The sequence below is a fragment of the Procambarus clarkii genome, chromosome 86, assembly GCF_040958095.1.
Source record: "Procambarus clarkii isolate CNS0578487 chromosome 86, FALCON_Pclarkii_2.0, whole genome shotgun sequence".
Lineage (NCBI taxonomy): Eukaryota > Metazoa > Arthropoda > Malacostraca > Decapoda > Cambaridae > Procambarus > Procambarus clarkii.
The window spans coordinates 22,656,295-22,678,372 of NC_091235.1; the positions used below are offsets into that span (position 1 = coordinate 22,656,295).

General features: G+C 43.2%; 1 protein-coding gene across 1 annotated transcript; it reads right to left on the reverse strand.

The window, feature by feature from the left end:
- Positions 1 to 9,432: 9,432 nt before the first annotated feature.
- On the reverse strand, positions 9,433 to 20,565 carry LOC138358845 (dnaJ homolog subfamily C member 21-like). Its single transcript, XM_069317195.1, has 8 exons — positions 20,422 to 20,565; positions 19,425 to 19,538; positions 16,961 to 17,077; positions 14,327 to 14,470; positions 13,782 to 13,966; positions 12,246 to 12,379; positions 10,292 to 10,791; positions 9,433 to 9,639 (listed from the first exon to the last, which is right to left on the reverse strand). Exons 1-8 carry the CDS (start codon positions 20,542 to 20,544, stop codon positions 9,505 to 9,507), a joined length of 1,452 nt encoding a protein of 483 aa, XP_069173296.1. The 5' UTR covers positions 20,545 to 20,565; the 3' UTR covers positions 9,433 to 9,504.
- Positions 20,566 to 22,078: the final 1,513 nt, after the last annotated feature.

The window sequence follows — 22,078 nt, forward strand, 5'->3', positions numbered from 1 at the left end:
CTGCAACAGGATCAACCGAGTGAGGAAAAGGAAGGTCTTTCTATTATCCCAGACAAGTCTGAACCTGAAACTGCACCAACAAGGATTTCTGCTTATTTACCAAAATGCAAAAGCGTGGCAACTGAAACTCAGATCCCTGGCCAGCAGACAAAGCAGAAAATAGGGGAAGGACAAAATCAGGCAGTCAATGAGGAAGGTCAGAATGTAATTTCTCTGAAAATGTCGTCGAAAGACTACATGTATGTTTGAAGATTGGTTCCAGATGGCAGAGCCCAAAGGCGACTCATTCTGAACCAGTCGCTTCCTGGACTCCAGGTGGATGGGTATGTATCAATAAACATCTTGAAGATAGTGTTTCTACATGCACCCTAGATCCGGACACTCGATCCTTCCACACACCCAGGTGGGCTTGTGACCCATATGGATTCCTCCTATTGCAGGAGCTCTTAGTTGCATACTGCTACGGTATGTTTCTTGAAGGAAACAAAAGCCTGAAGCCTTGACCTGAAAACTGCATGCAGCAGCAGCTAAAAATATCAGCATAGCACCGGTAAGCTGAGCCTCATATTTTGTACTATCGTTTGATAATTACGTGTTAGTACTGTCTACTCTTTGTAATCCAAATCATGTGGAGCCCACCCGTATTTGAGTTAGCTGAATTTCTTACCATAAGTCTCCAAAAACGAACAAATTTTATATTTGTTGTACTACAACATGGTTGCCCACACATTTTCATGGTTTATCTGCCTACTCCTGCAGTTTACTTACTTGAAAACTATGACTGAAGTAATTTGAATTACCAAACTCTTCCATTTTAGAATTCCTGGTTATAATTCATGGCCCAAGATAGCAACAGGGGTACAGCTTGGAAAGCAGGGTAAGGAGTAGATGGAAAAATTACCTTTTAGTGAGACCGTTATTCAAGTTATCTCACTTCTTTCTCTGTTTTCACACTAAATTACTAATAAAAGTAGTCAGGAAAGCTGTTTACATGTGGCCCAGTGGTCACAATATTCAAGTGCAACACCAATTCAATTTTGATTCCTCGTCAATCCAACCCCAGAGGGGACTACAACACCCCCACCTGATACCCCAAGCCCTCCCTTTCCCTTGCATGAGGCCCACCCAAATCCTCCCTCACCCCGAGCACCCCTTGCCTCCCCATCCCCTGGTCACCTTCCTGTCCAAAGCAGGCCCGGGCAAGATCTTGGCCCTCCATTCCCCCACCCTGCCTCCCCCTAAATCCCTGGTAACTACTATACAAGAGCCTAGGCACTGTGGATGAGCCTACCAAAGTAGGCTCATCCACAGTGCCTATGGAAAGGCTTCCTACACTAGTGGGGGGTGTGTGTGTGTGAGATAATGGATATAGGAAAGTTTGCTTCAAGGTAATGTACCCAAACATCGATGGGATTATTAATAAAGCAAGTGAACTGGCCAAAAGGGTGCAGGAAGAAACCCAGATGTAATAAGACTCAAACAAAATTGTCAGGCATTGTAACAAATACAGTTTCCTCAGGACTACTATATAGTAAGGAAAAAAAGGGAAGGGAGTGGAGGAGTTGCCCTGCAGATAAGAAAGGACTGGAGTTTTAAAAAGAGATGGAAATTCTGAGCTGTGAAGGACTCGGAGATTACATAACAAGAACTATGACTATGGGACCTAAGATGATGATAGCAGTTATTTTACAATCCTCCACTAAACGACGGAAGACTCGGACAGGAGTTCGATAGGAACAACATGGCAACCATTAATATAAGAGAAAGCGGCTTCAGTTGCCTGCATGAATGGATCCAGACTCTTAGTTGGGCTACTTTCGCTACTTTGTAGCCCAATTTTGGGCTACTTTCGCTACTGTGTAGCCCAAATTTGGGCTACTTTGTAGCCCAAAATTGGGCTACTTTTGCTACTTTGTAGCCCAAAATTAGGCTACTTTCTAGCCTAAATTTGGGCTACTTTCGCTACTTTGTAGCCCAAAATTGGGCTACTTTCGCTACAATATTGGGGCAAAAATCGGGCGATTTTTGGCCGCTAGCGCCGAAAATCGGCAGATTTTTGCCCGCTAGCGCCGAAAATCGCGCGAAATTTCCCTGTTAGCGGAGAAAATCGCCCGATTTCTGGCCGCTACCGGCGAAAATCGCGCGATTTTTGGCCGCTAGCGGCGAAAAACCCTGATTTTTGCCCGCTAGCGCCGAAAAACCCTGATTTTTGCCCGCTAGCGGCGAAAATCGCGCGAATTTTCCCTGCTTGCGGCGAAAATCGTCCGATTTTTGGCCGCTAACGGCGAAAATCGCGCGGTTTTTGGCCGCTAGCAGCGAAAATCGCGCGGTTTTCGCTGCTAGCGGCCAAAAACCGTGCGATTTTCGCCGCTACCGGCCAAAAAAACGCGTGATTTTCGCCGGTAGCGGGAAAAAATCGATCGAATTTCGCCGCTGCAGGGCAAAAATCAGGCGATTTTTGGCCGCTAGTGATGAAAATCGCGCAGTTTTTGGCCGGTAGCGGCGAAAATCGCGCGGTTTTTGCCCGCCAGCTGCGAAAATCGCATGGTTTTTGGCCGCTAGTGGCGAAAATCGCGCGATTTTTAGCCGCTAGCGGCGAAATTTTCACGATTTTCGCCGCTAGCGGCCAAAAATTGCGCGATTTTCGCCGCTAGCGGCAAAAATCAACAAAAATCGCCAGATTTTTGCAACAGTAGTGGCGAAAATCGCGCAATTTTTGGCCGCTACCTGCGAAAATCCCGCGATATTTGGCAGCTAGCGGCGAAATTCGCACGAATTTTGGCCGCTAGCGGCAAAATTCGCACGATTTTTGGCCGCTAGCGGCGAAATTCGCACGATTTTTGGCCGCTAGCAGCGAAATTCGCACGATTATTGCTCGCTACCAGCGAAAATCGCCCGATTTTGGGCCGCTAGCGGCAAAAATAGTCCCTTTTTTGGCCGCTAGCGGCAAAAATAGTCCCTTTTTTGGCCGCTAGCGGCGAAAATCGGTCGATTTTTGCCGCTAGCGGCCAAAAACCGCGATTTTCGCTGCTAGCGGCCAAAAACCGCGCGATTTTCGCTGCCAGCGGCCAAAAACCGCGCGATTTTCGCCGGTAGCGGGCAAAAATCGGGCGATCTTCGCCGCTAGCGGGAAAAATCGCCCGATTTATGGCCGCTACTGGCGAAAATTGCGCGGTTTTTTGCCGCTAGCGGAGAAAATCGCGCGATTTTTAGCCGGTAGCGGCGAAAATCGCCCGATTTTTGCTCTGCCACCTGCGAAAATCGCACGGTTTTTGGCCGCTAGCGGCGAAAATTGCACGGCTTTTGGTCGCTAGCGGCGAAAATCGCACGGTTTTTGGCCGCTAGCGGCAAAAATCGCGCGATTTTTGGCCGGTAGCGGCGAAAATCGCGTGATTTTTGCCCGCCAGCTGCGAAAATCGCGCGGTTTTTGGCCAGTAGTGGCGAAAATCCCGCGATTTTTGCCCGCCAGCTGCGAAAATCGCACGGTTTTTCGCCGGTAGCGGCCAAAAACAGTTTCAGTTGCCTGCATGAATGGATCCAGACTCTTAGTTGGGCTACTTTCGCTACTTTGTAGCCCAATTTTGGGCTACTTTCGCTACTTTGTAGCCCAATTTTGGGCTACTTTCGCTACTTTGTAGCCCAAATTTGGGCTACTTTCGCTACTTTGTAGCCCAATTTCGGGCTACTTTCGCAACTTTGTAGCCCAATTTCGGGCTACTTTCGCAACTTTGTAGCCCAATTTTGGGCTACTTTGTAGCCCAAATTTGGGCTACTTTCGCTACTTCGTAGCCCAATTTTGGGTTACTTTTGCTTTGTAGCCCAAATTTGGGCTACTTTCGCTACTTTGTAGCTGAATTTTGGGCTACTTTCGCTACTTTGTAGCCCCATTTTGGGCTACTTTCGCTACTTTGTAGCCCAATTTTGGGCTACTTTCGCTACTTTGTAGCCTAAATTTGGGCTACTTTCGCTACAATATTGGGGCAAAAATCGGGCGATTTTTGGCCGCTAGCGCCGAAAATCGGGCGATTTTTGCCCGCTAGCGCCGAAAATCGGCAGATTTTTGCCCGCTAGCGCCGAAAATCGCGCGAGTTTTCCCTGCTAGCGGAGAAAATCGCCCGATTCTTGCCGCTACCGGCGAAAATCGCGCGATTTTTGGCCGCTAGCGGCGAAAATCGCCTGATTTTTGCCCGCTAGCGGCGAAAATCGCGCGAATTTTCCCTGCTAGCGGCGATAATCTTCCGATTTTTGGTCGCTAACGGCGAAAATCGCGCGGTTTTTGGCCGCTAGCAGAGAAAATCGCGCGGTTTTCGCTGCTAGCGGCCAAAAACCGTGCGATTTTCGCCGCTACCGGCCAAAAAACGCGTGATTTTCGCCGGTAGCGGGAAAAAAATCGATCGCATTTCGCCGCTGCAGGGCAAAAATCAGGCGATTTTTGGCCGCTAGTGGCAAAAATCGCGCAGTTTTTGGCCGGTAGCGGCGAAAATCGCGCGATTTTTGCCCGCCAGCTGCGAAAATCGCATGGTTTTTGGCCGCTAGCGGCGAAAATCGCGCGATTTTTGGCCGCTAGCGGCGAAATTTTCACGATTTTCGCCGCTAGCGGCCAAAAACCCCGAGATTTTCGCTGCCAGCGGCCAAAAACCGCGCGATTTTCGCCGGTAGCGGGCAAAAATCGGGCGATCTTCGCCGCTAGCGGGAAAAATCGCCCGATTTTTGGCCGCTACTGGCGAAAATCGCGCGGTTTTTTGCAGCTAGCGGAGAAAATTGCGCGATTTTTAGCCGGTAGCAGCGAAAATCGCACGATTTTTGCTCGCCACCTGCGAAAATCGCACGGTTTTTGGCCGCTAGCGGCGAAAATTGCACGGTTTTTGGCCGCCAGATGCGGAAATCGCGCAGTTTTTGGCCGGTAGCGGCGAAAATCCCGCGATTTTTGCCCGCCAGCTACGAAAATCGCACGGTTTTTGGCCGGTAGCGGCGAAAATCGCGCGATTTTTGGCCGCTAGCGGCGAAATTCGCACGATTTTTGGCCGCTAGCGGCGAAAATCGCATGGTTTTCGGCCGCTAGCGGCGTAAATCGCGCGATTTTTGACCGCTAGCAGCGAAATTCTCACGATTTTTGGCCGCTAGCGGCGAAATTCGCACGAGTTTTGGCGCTAGTGGCGAAATTCGCACGATTTTTGGCCGCAAGCGGCGAAAATCGACCGATTTTTTGGCCAAAAACCGTGCGATTTTCGCCGCTAGCGCCCAAAAATTGCGCGATTTTCACCGGTAGCGTCCAAAAATCGGGCGATTTTCGCCGCTAGCGGCCAAAAATCTGGCGAATTTTGCCGTTAGGGGGCAAAATTCGCGAGATTTTGGCCGCTAGCGGCGAAAATCGCCCGATTTTTGCCCTCCAGCGGCGAAATTCGCCCGATTTCTGCCCGCTACTGGCCGGTAGCGGCGAAAATCGCGCGGTTTTTAGCCGCTAGCGGCGAAAATCGCGCGATTTTTGGCCGCTAGCGGCGAAAATCGCACGGTTTTTGGCCGCTAGCAGCGAAAATCGCGCGGTTTTTGGCCAATAGCGGCAAAAATCGACCGACTTTCGCCGGTAGCGGGCAAAAATCGAGCGAATTTCGCCGCTAGCGGGAAAAATCGCCCGATTTTTGCCCGCTACTGGCGAAAATCGCGCGGTTTTTTGTCGCTAGCTGAGAAAATCGCGCGATTTTTAGCCGGTAGCGGCGAAAATCGCGCGATTTTTGCTCGCCACCTGCGAAAATCGCACGGTTTTTGGCCGCTAGCGGCAAAAATCGCGCGATTTTTGGCCGGTAGCGGCGAAAATCGCGCGATTTTTGCCCGCCAGCTGCGAAAATCGCGTGATTTTTGGCCGGTAGCGGCGAAAATCGCGCGATTTTTGCCCGCCAGCTGCGAAAATCGCACGGTTTTTGGCCGCTAGCGGCGAAAACCGCGCGATTTTTGGCCGGTAGCGGCGAAAATCGCGCAATTTTTGCCAGCCAGCTGCGAAAATCGCACGGTTTTTGGCCGCAAGCGGCGAAAATCGCCAGATTTTTGACTGCTAGCGGCAAAAATAGCCCCTTTTTTGGCCGCTAGCGGCGAAAGTCGGTCGATTTTTGCCGCTATCGGCCAAAAACCGCGCGATTTTCGCGCGGTTTTTGATATGATATAGTTAGTTTTTGATAAGATATGACGTCACCACCAGGAAGCTGCAAACAGGTTTATCCCAGTCCAAAGAGAAAAATGAAAAGCAACAGAAGAATCCATGGTTTAATCAGGAATGTAAGGTAACAAAGCAATTGAGTACAAGAATATGGAGAAACTACAGGAATAACAGAACACCAGAGAGCAGGGAGATATACCAGAGGGCCAGGAATGAGTACCTCAGAGTGAAGAGAGAAGCAGAGACAGATTATGAAAATTACATCATGAGTAAAGCAAAGACCCAACCAAAACTGCTCCACAACCTCATCAGGAAGAAAACAGCAGTGAAGGAATAAGTGATGAAACTGAGAAAAGGGGAGAACAGATACAGAGAATGACAAGGTGGTGTGTGAAGAACGCAACAAGAGATTCCGGGAGGTATTCACAATAGAGCAAGGAGAAGTCCCTGTACTAAATGAGGCAGTGACAAACCCACCAGTGATGTCAAAAGGAATCTGTTGGAGCTGAATGTGACAAAAGGCTGTTGGGCCTGACAGAATCTCACCATGGATACTAAAATAGGGTGCAGAAGCACTAAGTGTGCTATTCTCTCTGGTGTATAACAGGTCACTGGAAACAGAAGACATAGTGGAAAGCTGGAAGACAGCTAATGTAGTCTCAATATACAAACAGGGTGACAGGCAAGAGGCATTGACCTACAGGCCAGTTTCCCTAACTTGTATACCATGCAAGGTGATGGAGATGAAAATGAGGAAAGGGCTCATAGAACATCTGGAGGAAAAGAGCTTTTGTAACACACCACCAACATGGGTTCAGGGATGATAAATCGTGCCTCACAGACTTAATAAAATTCTATGACCAGGCAAGAAAAAGAATGTTGAGCAGACTGCATTTTCTTGGACTGTCAGAAAGCCTTTGACAATACCCCATAAAAGGCTGTTACAAAGCTTGGAGACACAGGCAGGAGTAAAAGGTAATGGACTCCAATGCATAAGGGCGTATCTAAGCAACAGGAAACGGCAAGTAACTAAGGGGAAGAGACATCAGTGGCGAAATGTCACCAGGGAAGTCCCAAAGGGACTTGAGAATGGTCCAGGACGGACCGAAACGTTGTCGTCCCTTCACTTTCTAGTGTGTGTGGTCTGGTCAACATACGGGAGCTAAACCTCGCATCCCTGGAAGACGGGAAAGTAAGGGAAGACATGGTGACCACCTACAAAAGACAAACTATTTAGCATGGGTGAAACATGAACAAGGGGACACAGGTGGAAACTTAGTACCCAAATGAGCCACAGAGACTTTAGAAAGAATTTTTTCGGTGTCAGAGAACAGGTAGTTCACTAATGCATTCTATTTGTTATGTGATGGAAGCAGACTGCATACACAGTTTCAAATGTAGATTTATTAGATCCCAATAGGGTCCAGAATCTGTACACCAGTTGATTGACAACCATAGAGCCAAAGCTGAACCCCCACAAGCACAACTAGGCTAGTAAAGTACTTGAATATTGTGCCCACTGGTAGTGGCCACAATATTCAAGTGGTATGGGTTTCATGAGGAATCAATGTTGAATTGGCGTTGCTCTTTAATATTGTGGCCATTGGGTACTGCCACCCTGATTTTTGAGTTGCATATTGAATGTGTACATTTTCACTTCATATTAAATTTGCTCATAGCCAATGACTTCCTAACAGTCTCTTTCATTTTACAAAGTTTGGTCAAATTCCATTCTAGGTGTCAAAATGCAACAGGACTAATATTTGAATTCACTTATATAAATCTTGTAGATGTTAATTTTTAATTAACCCTCAAACCGCTAGGGGCCCAAATGGAATTCACACCCACAGGCGCAACAAAAAAAAAAATCCAAAAAATTCTTTCGTCTTATAGAAGTGTTCATTTTTGTTCCCTGATCACGGAAAAAATAACAAAAAAAATAGTAGGTGGCATATTTTAGCCACAATAGGATAGGGAAGTGTGGCAAAAAAGGGGCGTTGGCAGAGCCTTCGCCAGATGAGGTCTACTCCGCCCGAGCTGTCAGACGGCAGTTGCCACAAATATATTATTACCTAATTATTTCAATGTCTCTGATTGATTTTTTCTTAGTTTTTTTACAGTAATATTATTCCATACAGTGAATTGTGATATATTTATATTATAAAATGTGTGAACCATCGCTGTACTCAAAATTATGGTGTGCATATTAGTGATGCAATTATTATGTTCATAAAACAATAAACAAATAGTTTTGCTGTTGTTACACTATATACACAGGTTATATATAAGTATTTGCATGTTTTGTACATCATAACGAACTACTAAGTTGGTCTTGTGAGTCAAAAAGCAACGAGGAGTGACCGCCAAACACCAGCGAGCCACTCACTCCCTCAACACCACCTCACTCACCTCCTACAATACTCTTTCTGTATTTATTCACTATACACAGACGTTATATATACGTATTTACATGTTTTGTTCACCATAACTGTACATCTAAGCTTGTATGGTGAGTAAAGGCCACAAAGACGTAGCTACTCACACAGCTGATCGGCGGCCGCCCTCAAGGCCAGATGCACTAATATTTGTCCTTCAACAATATTGTTTTTGGTGTTATTATGCTATATACACATATTATATATAAGTATCTACATTTGTGTTCACCATATCGAACCACTAAGCTGGTATGGTGAGTGCAGTCAATAAATGGTGGCCACAGAGTCAGAAGACGACGCCACAACCCTCCCTCGCACAGCCTTACGCCTCCCTCCATGGAGCACAGCGCTAATTATCACCACAATCCTGCTATTATCAGAATCCTGGTCAGTTTTATCAGTCAGGGGGCTTCAGTAATACTCTCACTGCTAAATAATAGCAGTATCATATATATTATGGTATTTGTAGGCGATGCTGTAGTCACAAGCTGAACAGCGGTGCTGAGAGCTCGTGCTGCGTGCGCCAGCCTTGGTGGCTTGCTCAATACTGACGCTCTCACACCCAAGAATGTTGGCCTGGATTTTTTTTCTAGGTGGCATCTGGCAACTATTGGTCGTGGCTGTACTATAGCTGCCCCTATCCCAGGCGGGGAGTTTAAATTATAGCGCTAGACACGAAATCATATATAAATGATGTGCGCGGTTTCGGTTTTGTCACTGATATCATTTATATATGATATGCGCGGTTTGAGGGTTAAGGTCCGAAATACTGACTTATAGATATAATAGGTATTTAATATTTTCTTTCGGAACAAAGAAATTAAAAGTGGGGAAATAAACTATAAATTACTTTAACAAGAAAGCTTGCCATATAATAAATAATTTATTAAAAACTAAATTCAATATACAGTATAACTATTATTTCTTGGCTCTAATCTTCCCTTTTACTTCTTTGCCCGGAGTCTTGAATGCAGCATGTCCTTCAGCTTTAATGTGGGTAAACAATTTATTCTTAGAAGAATATATACTTCCACACACTGTGCATTTATTTACCTGAAAAAGCAAAGACAAATGAATGAATGAATGAAATGTACAAAAAAAGGTGTTTCAATTATAGTAGGTTTATACATGTAGTCATATCTAGTATGCAAACAATGCTGTGATTAGTACAGGCTGCTACAATGGGTACAAGGTACTGGAGCAAATCCAGGTTGAAGGCAGCAGAGGCAGTACAATGAGCATATAAACATGATGAATAATGATAGGCGAGGTGTAAATAATTAACAGTGTCAAGCCAGGAAGGCTATTTATCAGTGTTACAGAATGTTCAAAGTTTCATAGCAATCATTAGGGATGGCAATACTGGGACAAGGAAAAAGGCATCAGATTCCCCAAGTCTTCTATTGAGGGATGTTGGGAAAACAAATATGATTCTAAAAAATCACTACAGTATTCAGAGGTATAAGTAATTATCAAAAAGATGGCACCAAGCAGGAAGACTATGTACAGTAGCACCATCAAAGTCACTGGATATTCAAATGGCACTAAATTAAGGTACTGTATGAACACACTATCATGAACACACTATCATGAACACACTAGCATTACCATTTCCCAGTGTCATTGGGTTGGGAGGCATCAACCCAAAATCTGAATAAGATACAAAGCTCAAAATTGTCTAAACTAGATAAACTTGTGTACTCACCGACATGTCTGGTTCAACACAGTTGCTTGCTTCCCGTGCCTGCTTCCTGGCTTCCTTAGCTTTTTTACCTTTCAACTTTGGTTTTATTTCAGGTTTCTTAGAATTTTCACTATCTGACTCCAATTTAGTTCTCTCATCATTTTTGGTGTTAATGACAGAGGGTGTTGATTCAGATTCACAATTTTCTAAATTTATATAATCAGTCTCTTCACTCTTAACACTTACAGGAATTTCCTTGGCTTGTTTACTTGCATCATTGTGATCATTGATTACTATAACATCATTTTCAGTTTCACTTTCACTGCATTTATCAGACTTCCCGACTTTTATTTCTATTTCACAGATATCTTGTCGAGTCTTTTTTCTGGATTTCTTTCTCTTATCAAGTGGGCTTGGGTCAACAGGACTGGGAAGCTCTTCTGTTAGAGCAGTATTTCCAGTTTTCTTCTTCTTCTTCTTTTTCTTTAAACTTTTTGTCTGTTGTGCATCATTATCATCACCTAATTTAAAGAAAAACCCAGCATTAAATGTAATGAAATGTCATTTTTTGGTGTCTTCCTGTAACAATCTCGCTGAGATTGGTCCAATCTACCAGTCACACCAGTTGCACGAGTTCATTTAGCCTCCCATGGACCCGAGCCAAAACTTGGCCCTTTCGCATAAGGTGCAGGGAGCAAATGACATTTCAGCGGGAAAGCATCCAGAAAGTCAGTGAAGCTTTACAGATATCTGCTGTGTTCACAAGACTCAAAAACAACTAAACTGTCAAATAACTCTCCATATAATACAAAAAATGTACACACACATGACTAGGCAAAACGTGATAATACCGAATGTCGCCACCAGGTTTTCTAATACAGTCCAGCATCAGCTATCAGATCAGTCCAGGAGCAGATAATATAGCAATGAACCTTAATCTTATGAACTCTAAGAGACACTAAGTTGAAGTGGAGACACTAACGGCCAGGAAACATGACTCAGGGCAACACAATACTAAAGAGGACTAGAGAGATTTACTGAACACCTGGCTGCCATGACCCTGTTAGTTCGCCAAGATCCCCAAGACCAATACATATTAGAGAAGACCACTGCGAGTGCAGCATATTTGTGACCATCATCAACCTGGGGATAGACCAGAGATGTCTTGATGACACTGCAGACAACCTGAGAAACGGGATCAACGAGATTGATCAACATAGTGTCCACCAAAACTGAAGTGGTGGTATGTCAGTAGTGACAAATTGCTCCCTGCAGACACAACAAATGAAAGGATGAAAGGCGCCAGTTCTATGCTGACATGATGTGATCCACCTTGGGGAAACCAAACGTTTTGCAGAGCCACTGGAAAGACACTGCTGATGGTCCACTGCATTAAGATGGGATGGAACCGAGATAAATCATTAGCAAGGACACTGGAAACACCCAACCTGTGAACTGCACTGAGAGCTAAACCCCAAGAAATCAGAAGACGAGCCACTCACAGAGTCTAGCACCACATGGAATAAGACTGAAGAGACCCATTAATGGTTCAGGCAGTGAACCACTGGGGAACAGTCAAGGTGCAGCTGGATCACGGAGGGAACTGAATCCTCCATAATGCTTGCCACACACCTGCGCACCTGAAGCAATGGACCCGACCACCAACCCTGGGAAGCCTGATGAGAACTGATCACAAAACCCCAGAGCCAACGTGTTTGTAATGACATCACATAACAGAGCTGAAAGGCACTATGGCATGTCTTTTGCAGGGGTCTGGCCCTAAGAACCATATGAACTCGTGCAACTGATGCGACTGGTAGATGTGATGTGATGTGCATGCCTGATGTTATTGTGCCACTTAATGAACACATCTGCCAGTTCTTTCACATGTTCACTTTACTACCACAAGCCAGTATATCAAATGGATAATAAAAACAATTATAGGTTCTAAATATGTACATAATACTGTACTTACTTTGTGAATTATCTTTTAGGACTTTGGAATCCTGACTATCGTCTTTAAAATATTCTTTATCGTCAGCCAGCATGGCAGCTTTAAGTCTCTCTAGACTTTCTTTATGTTTCTTAGACCTTTGGTGACTTTCCATCCTGGAAAGAAGACTTGAACATTAATCTTATTTGGACACTTACAAATATTTAGAAACCTCAATTCACAATTCATTCAATTGTTCTTAATCAAGAACCCATAATTACATCTAACCAGCACACTACTAATTCATTCAATGTTGTTAGAACAGATGGGTTCATTCTCGACTCTCAACTGGGCCATGAATAATCCAGGCATACTGGGTTCAATCCTGGGTAAAACAAATGGTTGGGTACTTTTTTTTCACCCAGCAGTAAATAGGTACCTGGTAGTTAGGAAACTGTTGTGGGGGTTGCATCCTGGGTAGGGTCAGTAGTTCAACCTTGGGGACCTCAGTATAAGGAAAAAGTATGTATGTACACATATACTCACCTAATTGTGTTGTCAGCAAGCTGATACTTGTTGAGTGCACTGTGTCATATTTTTCTGTTTTACTCTTATATTATGGGTATGCACTCACCCATTATGGGATGTGTGTGTGTGTGTGTGTGTGTGTGTGTGTGTGTGTGTGTGTGTGTGTGTGTGTGTGTGTGTGTGTGTGTGTGTGTGTGTGTGTGTAATTACCTTGAGGTTATCTTGAGATGATTTTGGGGCTTTAGTGTCCCCGTGGCCCGGTCCTCGACCAGGTCTCCACCCCCAGGAAGCAGCCTGTGACAGCTGACTAACACCCAGGTACCTATTTTACTGCTAGGCAACAGGGGCATAGGGTGAAAGAAACTCTGCCCATTGTTTCTTGCCGGCGCTCGGGATCGAACCTGGGACCACAGGATCACAAGTCTAGCGTGCTGTCCGCTCAGCCGACCGGCTCCCCATAATGGGTGAGTGCATACCCATAATATAAGAGTAAAACAGAAAAATATGACACAGTGCACTCGACAAGTATCAGCTTGCTGACAACACACCAAAACACGTCTGGGATATGAGCTGGCTTGGGTCAGTGTAAAGTGTCAGTGTCAGTCAGTCAGTGACTAGGGTGAGGTACTGCCATCTGGTGACAAGTGGTGGGGTGGGCCACACTCACCAGTGGTAGTTGGTGAGCACCCTTGCTTGCCAATAATTTATGATCACAAGCAGGAGCTTGGAGTGTCTTAGATTTTGTCTGGATAGGCCATTTGAACTTCATTTCTGTGCTGGATTGAATATTCTCAAATACCTCACTCAGTAAATTGTGCCCTTGTAGAGATGCTTCAAAATTCCATATAGCATTGTGATGCATGCCACAGCTGCCTGATTGTATATATTTCTAAGAACACAGTAGGTAAACTGGCAGATATGCATGAGACACTGCACAGTGAACCTGAAAAAGTTATCCTGTATTACAAAAATATTTTCAAGTGATAAAAGCCAAGTAATTACTTACACTGAACTTAAAAAAATTGTTCAGCAATACAGTACAGTACTTACGATTTTTCTGTCTTAAAAAATTTATTACATGCCACGCAATACAAGTCATCTTGAAAATTATCTTCATCCTTTTCAAGGGCTTTGTTTTCTGAGAGTTCGCTTATATCCTCTTCATCCTCTTCAAAATATTCACTACTCTCACTTCCTGACAATCCCCACTCTTCTGCAAACTTTTCCTGCATTGCCTGCAAAATATAAACAAATGTACAGTATGCAAAAATTATACCATTTACAAATTACTTGCGTGGAAAAGCCGAGACAATTATTCGCTCTAACAAACTAATAAATTCATGATGCAGGAGGAATGTAGAAAATCAAGCCTAGGTACTGTATAAATGTTTTTTTATACTGTAACATGATTCTTTGCTTTACACATTTTACAGGATTGTAACCCTTGTGCAAATCATAGACTACTTGCATACATTATGACACTAGAAGCGAGCAATTTATGAACTTTTATATGCATTACAGACTGCAAAAAATATACAAAGAATTTTAGTATTCAGTAGTGAAGGTCATTTACATGTCCTTTAACTTGAACGAACCTTGAGCTCATCTTCATAGGCTGCCAAGTTAGCCTTCTCTTGCTCTACATCTTCTTTCATCATTATCTGCCTTGCTTCTCGCTGCCTGCGCTGACATGCTTCTTGCTTCTGAGCATTTTCTGCAATCTTCGCTTCCATGATTTTCTGATTAAATTTGAGACAGGAAAATTATTAACATAATAATCACTTTGTCAATAAATTCTTATAAGCTCTATAAAACCTCCTGCAACATGACCTGTCATGCTCCAACCTTAAACAACAGGGAGGAAAGGAGAGGATTGTTCAATTAAAAGAGTTAACCTTTTAACTAATGGCTAAGAATGTTCAATACAATACAATTAATAGTCAACAGTGAATTATAGATCTATGAATCAGTTCTAGAAATACATCCTACCAACATATAAATGCTTCTAACACATCACAAAAAACAAGCACTGAATGTAATGAAGAGCCTCATGCTGGGTGGGCCTTGGTGGCTCCCTGTGGCCAGCTGCACTGAGATAGCTCCTTGCTAATCACACACATCAGCCCTAAAAGTCTTCAGTTGCCTAGTGGAGACGAGCGACCAAAGCTTGGCGTCCTCACAGGGGCACAGGAAGCAGGGGAGTCTTACTATCACCCTCACTGAAAAAACACAGAAAGGAAGCGAAGCAAAACAGACAACTATCAGCTTCACAGAGAGAGAAATGAAGCAGAATGAGACTACAAATTGTGAACGTTTTAAACTTGTTAATCTTCAGGTTTAGAAACTCAAAATGGGACAGCACAAGTGATTTGAATAGTACAACCAATGTGATGGGATCCCTGGATTTGAAGATTCTCATAATCCATCCTATCACTTTCCTGGCTGATGCTATATTTGTTTGGTTATGTTCCCTAAACGTTAAGTCGTCATAATTCCCAGATTCTTTACATGCTGCTTTCCTTCTATGGGCATATTAGTTTGTGTTTTGTACTACCCTGTATTTTAAGGACCTCATTTTTACCATACCTGAGTACCTGGAATTTATCACTGTTAAACATCATTGATATTTTCTGCTGCCCAGTCAAAAACTTTATTAATATCTGCTTGTAGTTTATCAATGTCTTCAATGGAATTAATTTTCATGCTGATTTTTGTGCCATCTGCAAAGCACGATACGAAGCTGTGACTTGTACTTTTTGTCTATGTCTGATATGAGAATCAGGAAAACAGTGGTGTAAGGACTTTACCATGAGGTACAGAGCTTTTACCTGCGCTTGGACTCAATTTTATTTGGTTGACTGCTACTCTGTGGTTTGTACGACATAAAATTGAATATCCACCATCCTACTTTACCAGTTATTCCCACTGACCTCATTTTGTATGCTATCACTCCATAGTTACATTTATCAAATGCCTTTACGAAGTCCGTGTATACCACAAGAAGGATAAGAGGATTGGAACCCAGGTAGCAGCCTCTTTAGACATTGAGATGTAAGTCTCGCCCTAACCGCATACTCAGACCTCGACAAAGCACTCACGAGAGTGCAAAAGACTTATCCTATGTTGTTATGTCTGAGTAGACACTACCATAACTTATTAATATTATTATTATTTATAATAATAATAATATTAATATTTTAATAATTAATATTAAAATTAATACTTTAATATTAAGGGGTTAATATATGCTAGTGGACCGGGAATTACTCTGGCTGCTGGCACCAGACTTGACCTTCAATAGATCCTCGTTAAAGGATTTAAAGTGTACAAACTTTGAATGCAAGGCCTTGGACAAGTCTTGCATCTTTATTTTTCATCACTACCTGTATACATACCGGTACATACATTTTAAACTGTTTGTATTCATACAACTTATATGGTTTGCCACAATATGTCATTACTGTCATCAGTTTATGTATAATCTAGATGGAAGAGTGGAGTGTTGGTCGAACCAAGGTGTTAATTTTCCTCCAAAAATTGGCTGGTTCTTTCCTATACTGGTTGGAAAAGGCTCCCCAGATGTGATGCTTATGCAAGAACGTTAGGCTTCAGACAAACTTTATGTCTGAGGGCTTGTATTGTTTACAAAGAGGGGTGACCTATGTGGATGCTCCTCACACACTCCCACTGATATGACCACATTTTTTGTTTGATCTCCCTGGTTGGTGTGTAAAGCTTGTTATTCTGGTGTTGGTTAGGTCATAGTTGGCCAGAGTTGCTGCTTTGATGCAGGTGTGTATGTTGTCAACTGCTGCATCTATTTCATGGGGTGGGTGGTTGTTGAGATCTATTACTGGGTTTGGACTGACTATTGGATAGGTCATTTGTGGAGTCATTTCTTTTTCCCCACTAAACTTCAGAGTATCCCATTTTGCTTCGCTGCCTTTCTGAATATTTCCTTTGTGAGGGTGACCATAATGGTTTCCTGTGCCTCTCAGTGAACCAGATTCTGGCTCTAATCTCAGTCTCCAGAAGGCTATTAAGGATTCCTAGGGAAGACGTGACTCATCTGTGGAGCTATTCCAGTATGGCTAGCTACAGGAAGTCACCATTTGGGCCCTCTAGCAAACTGACACATAATGTTTATGGCTACTTTTATTTATTTATCCCCTTCTACTATTCTCAAATATACTATTATACAATGGTTTACAAATAAAAAATATTCTTACCTTGCGCGCTATCCATCGTTTATCTCTCTTGCGGACAAATGCAACTAGTGCTCGGACTTCTTCATTAAATTGCTTGCGAGCCTTTTGACGAGCCTTGTTATTATCCTTCTCGATTCTCTAAGAAAAATGGAAATGGAGCTCAATAACATCAATCAATCTTCCTTTTATTATGCATGACTATTTGCCCAAAGTGATCACAAGCTCCTGACAAGGATATAGAGTAATATCAAATAAATAGTATGTTATATGAAGGAGACTTCATTGAAAATAAAGTAGAAAGAAAGTAGAAGTGATCAGTAGCTGAAGCTACTGCAAGATTTACCTGCCTACTCACCTGACCTGACCTCAGTGCCAGCCCACACCATCACCTTTCTCCTCACCACCACACTACTACCTCCCTCCCCTTCCCACCACCCATTCACAGCCCAACCCAACCTAGACTCCATCTCACCAATCATTATCACTCACACCACCACCTGCAGCTGCACGTTTGCACTATCCTAATAATACTAACACCCTATCTTTCTAAACTTTACTAAAACTAAACTAAACTTTTAAAAGCTCATTTCGCTACCCAAACAGACTTACGTGAGACCACGGTCAATCAGTAGTAAATTTAGAGGAACAAGAGTCTGAGCAACTTTCTTCTCACCCTTGTAGCAGGGTCTAGGTCTATCAACAGAGGTTAGGTCCCCTCTTCAAGTGCTGTTAAGAATCTTTGAACTACTAAAAACTCACACCTGATCATAAACCACAACCTTTTGTCACCAATGTCTTCACAATGATGATCAAAATTAATGTAAGTTCATTGGAAATCACAGATTAACTAATAAAAGAAATTTCCATAGCCCCTGAGCAGACATGCAGAAGTTGCACCCGTAGATGTTTTTCCAACCAACAATGGAGCAACGGTTGTGCTGTTGAATGACGACTAAATTATAAAAATCGTAACCCCAGACATCCAAGTTATCCTCATCAATGCAAACCTTAGGCCCTACCCTACTGGAAAATTTCAAGCTGCAAAGTCTGTCTTTGTGCAAGACTGAACAGAATTATCGCTGACAATAGCCCCAAACCAAATGTTTTGGGCTGAAAATAGTCCCAAACCAAATGCTCTGGGCTAACAATAGCCCCAAACAAAATGCTTTGGGCTGACAATAGACCCAAACCAAATATTAAGCACAAAAAATAATATCAAACTGAATTAACTACTACATGGTAGTAGTTAACTCACCACCTCTACACAGATAATCAAGAGATCAACTAAACATGCTATTAACATAATATAGGATGAAGCTGACAGTATTTGCAAGAAAAGCAAACTGCAATAATAGCAACCAGAGAGATCAACAACATTTGGCACAATGGTCTCTCATTCAAACTGACTACCTTACCAACTACCTTATCTTCCTAAGACTGTTTAACAACCTTCTGAAGGACACGGTGATTGTTCTGCTCTTCAACAACAAGGTAGCAGAAGCATTTACCCCATCACCAGGAGTCGCCCCAAGGAGCATGCATGAGCCCACTCCACTTCATCCTATATTGTGTATTTGTCAATGATGTCCCCCTCCCTGTATACGACGACACCATTATTACCCAATTTGCCGATGATGTTATTCATGCTACATCGACACCAGCTGGTCAAAGGAGGGAACAAAAGGTAATCAACAAGGCAAAACAAGAGCTAGCTAACACAGCAAGATGGGAAGAGTGCAAACTCCAATAATACCAATAACCCCAAATCAATACAGATCAGTACAAATCAATCAATACCAAATCAATGCAGCTCAGCTCAATAGGCTGCTGGGCTAGTTCATGTGGAGCCATCAACATTGGAGGCACACTGGTAAGAGTATGGAACTCCACTACAATCCTGGGCTATGAAATATCAAGACTGCTAATTCCACTGAACATATAAACAAGAAAGCAGCAATGGCCAAAGCACAATTAGCAATACTGTGCCATTTCAGTCAGGCCCTAGAGCATGCCAAACTGCACCTGTGCAGAATGCTAATTAGGAACTCTTAGAAAATCCGTGCACCCCACTTAATTTGCCAAAAAATCCAACCTGCTCGAGTTACAGGGAGTTCAAAACAGGGCTCTGCAATTTGTAGCAAATGTGTCCATTATGAACAGTGCATGTGTGTGTGCGCACTAGCACTTTATCCATAATGGCTGAACCATGCCAAACTGAAGATGAACAGTTGAACAACAGATGAACAGAACCACTGAACAGTGGTTGGGTTCACTATCCTGTAGCAAAACCCCTACACCTTATATCCTAATCCCTACTTAAACCTTCCTGCCTCCTTATCCCACAATTCCCTTCCCTGCTTACCTTCCCAGCTCTATAGTCATCTGATTCAAGAGAATTAAAAAGTTGGCAATTTTGTTTACAGTACAGTATAATATTAAATAGTTTTATCATCCAAATTATTGTTGTGTAAATAGCAGTACCCACCTTCTCAGCCCAGCGCCCAATTCGTTGTGCCTCACGGATATCATACTCGTCTGCCCAATGAAAATCCATCGATGTGCAATAACTTGACCAGTAACCATAAAACTCAGCCACATCCTGTAGATAGTAAGAAGAAAAGCGTTGAGTGTTTACTTCTAAATAACCAAAATATAAGTCACAACAAAGCCTCAGACAGGTCACGTCAGAGCTCACATAAGACATGTCAGAGCTTTCACAGATCACGTCAGTGCTCGTACAGGTCACTTTAGAGCTTAGCACAGGTCACGTCAGAGCTTTCACAGGTCATGTCAGAGCTTGCATTGTTCATGTCAGGAAAGACAAAGACAAAAAGAAAGATAGAAAGACAAAGACAGAAAGAAAGAAAGATAGCAAGACAAAGACAAAAAGAAAGAACATTAGTATTAGAAATGAAATGTATATGGTAAGAGCACTTGCCTGCCCAGAAATGTAGACAGTATTGTATTATTGCAAAATAGATGCCATTAGACAAAAACAAGAGGAGTTGGAAAAAAAATGTAGAGTACCAAGACAAATAAGGAAGTACTAAGAAGGGCTAGAAATGAGTACACTAGGGTCAGGAGGTACAAAGAGGCAGTATGAAAACTAGAGCAGCTCGAGCCAAAGAGCAGCTCGAGCCAAAGAGCAGCCCTATAAGAAAGTCGGCAGTAAGAGTTCAAGTAATGACACAGGTGAGCATTGTTTACGTCAGCAAAGTAAACACTTTTCTATTTACTTGACTTTATCAAACCCATTTTCAGGTTCCTTACCACTTATGCAGCCTGTTATGTCTTCCACTCTCTGTTTGCCTCCCCATTCTTGATCTGCAACTCAATTTTCAGTCTCAATTTGATAATGGTCTGCAATGGGCTGAAACATCGCCACTTTTCCTGCTACGTGTGGGTTTAGTGTATAATCTGTTCCAATGAAGTTATCGTGACTTACTCTGTAAACAATATTGTTAGTCATTGTTAATCATTACCTCTAAATCAGTGTCGCTGCAGCCAAAGTTTGGAATAATTATTTCTTCTTCCTCATCATTCATATACTGCATGTCCTTTGCAGCAATCTTCTCAAACACTTGTCTGAGGGAAAAAAAATGCATTAAAGTACAGCACTATGAATAAATAAATTCAGCTATTGCACTGGTTTACCCATGCTGGCAAAATTCAGGCTGGAGCTCTCTCCACCACAAAAATGATGCAAGAGTTCAAATAATTCAACACCACCAAAGACTGACGGGAAAACCAATCTGGAGTCTCAGATCAGGCCCAGCTACACTTAAACCTGCAATGGAACTAACTGGGATTACAAACAATTGACAAGGAACCTTAACCTTCCCAACTAGGAAAGACCAGATCTGTGGTCTGAAGGCAGGCACATAAACCAGCCAGTCATTAAGGCCAAGACACAGTCCCCAAAAGATATGTGTGCCACCATGACCCACATCTATCAGATATATATTCTGAACGCCAGGTTCAATCCAAAAGAAAAGACCCGGTGGCAGTAACAGATGACCCACACGAAATCTAGCCAGTCCCTGACTTCAGATGAATAGGTACCAGGATTGCATCTGGATGGGGGTTCTGGGAGTTCTACTTCCCAAGCCTAGCTAGAACAAGCTCAAGTCAACCTGGAACCAGGGTTGACTTGAGAGCTTGGTCCAACAGGCTGTTGGATGAGCTTCATGTGAATGTGATGCGCTGTCAAAGAAATAATGCCATTTTGCTGCTCTCTGGCAAAACCATAAGAATTAAGGAAACTGCAGAAAGCTTATTGCCCCGTATGTGACATCTCCTACTTATATCTACCCCAAATTTATTCATATACTGTACATGTCAAACCTGTGCTTGTACCTCGACTGTGCCTGTAGGGGGTTCTGGGAGTTGTTCTATTCCCTAGGCCTGGCCCAGGGCCAGGCTTGACTTGTGATATCTTGACCATACCACACAAGAAAATTAAGACTTGATAATACTGTAGTCTAGGACGGACCAAACGTCATCGTTTCTTAGTTTTCTGACGTGTCGTTTGGTCATCATATCTTTAGCCACATTATTGTGACTCATCAACTGCTTGACTTGAGAGACCTTGGTCCGACAGGCTATTCCTTGGGGTGGCCCGCAGGCCCACATATCTACTACAACTCTTTTGGTCACTCCAAACTCTTCTCCTTTTACCCGTCAATCATGTCACCCTTACCTGTTCACCACATTTCAAGTGGTCTTTTACAGTGTATATAAAATTATCTTGAAATCATTTATGAAATATCCATGCACTAGGCTGAGCCTTGTACCTGGATGGGGTTCTGGGAGTTGTTCTACTCCCCAAGCCCAGCCCAGGGCCAGGCTTGACTTGTAAGAGTTTGGTCCTACAGGTTAAGCAGCATGCATGCCCACATATCCACTACAGCCTGTTTGGTCTGGCACTTCTTAGGAGGGTGGAGGATGCATGGTCGGGAACGCACCTACATAATCGGTATAATTGGATATTTAAAGGTTGAACTAGGGGCAAGGCAGTGTACTATCCTACTCCAAAAAATGTGACCTTATGAAATCAATGTGCAGGCTGATGAAATCTTCACTAAGTAGAATATAGGCTTTGTATGACAGAAGATTCCAGACCTGAGTTACAGTATATAA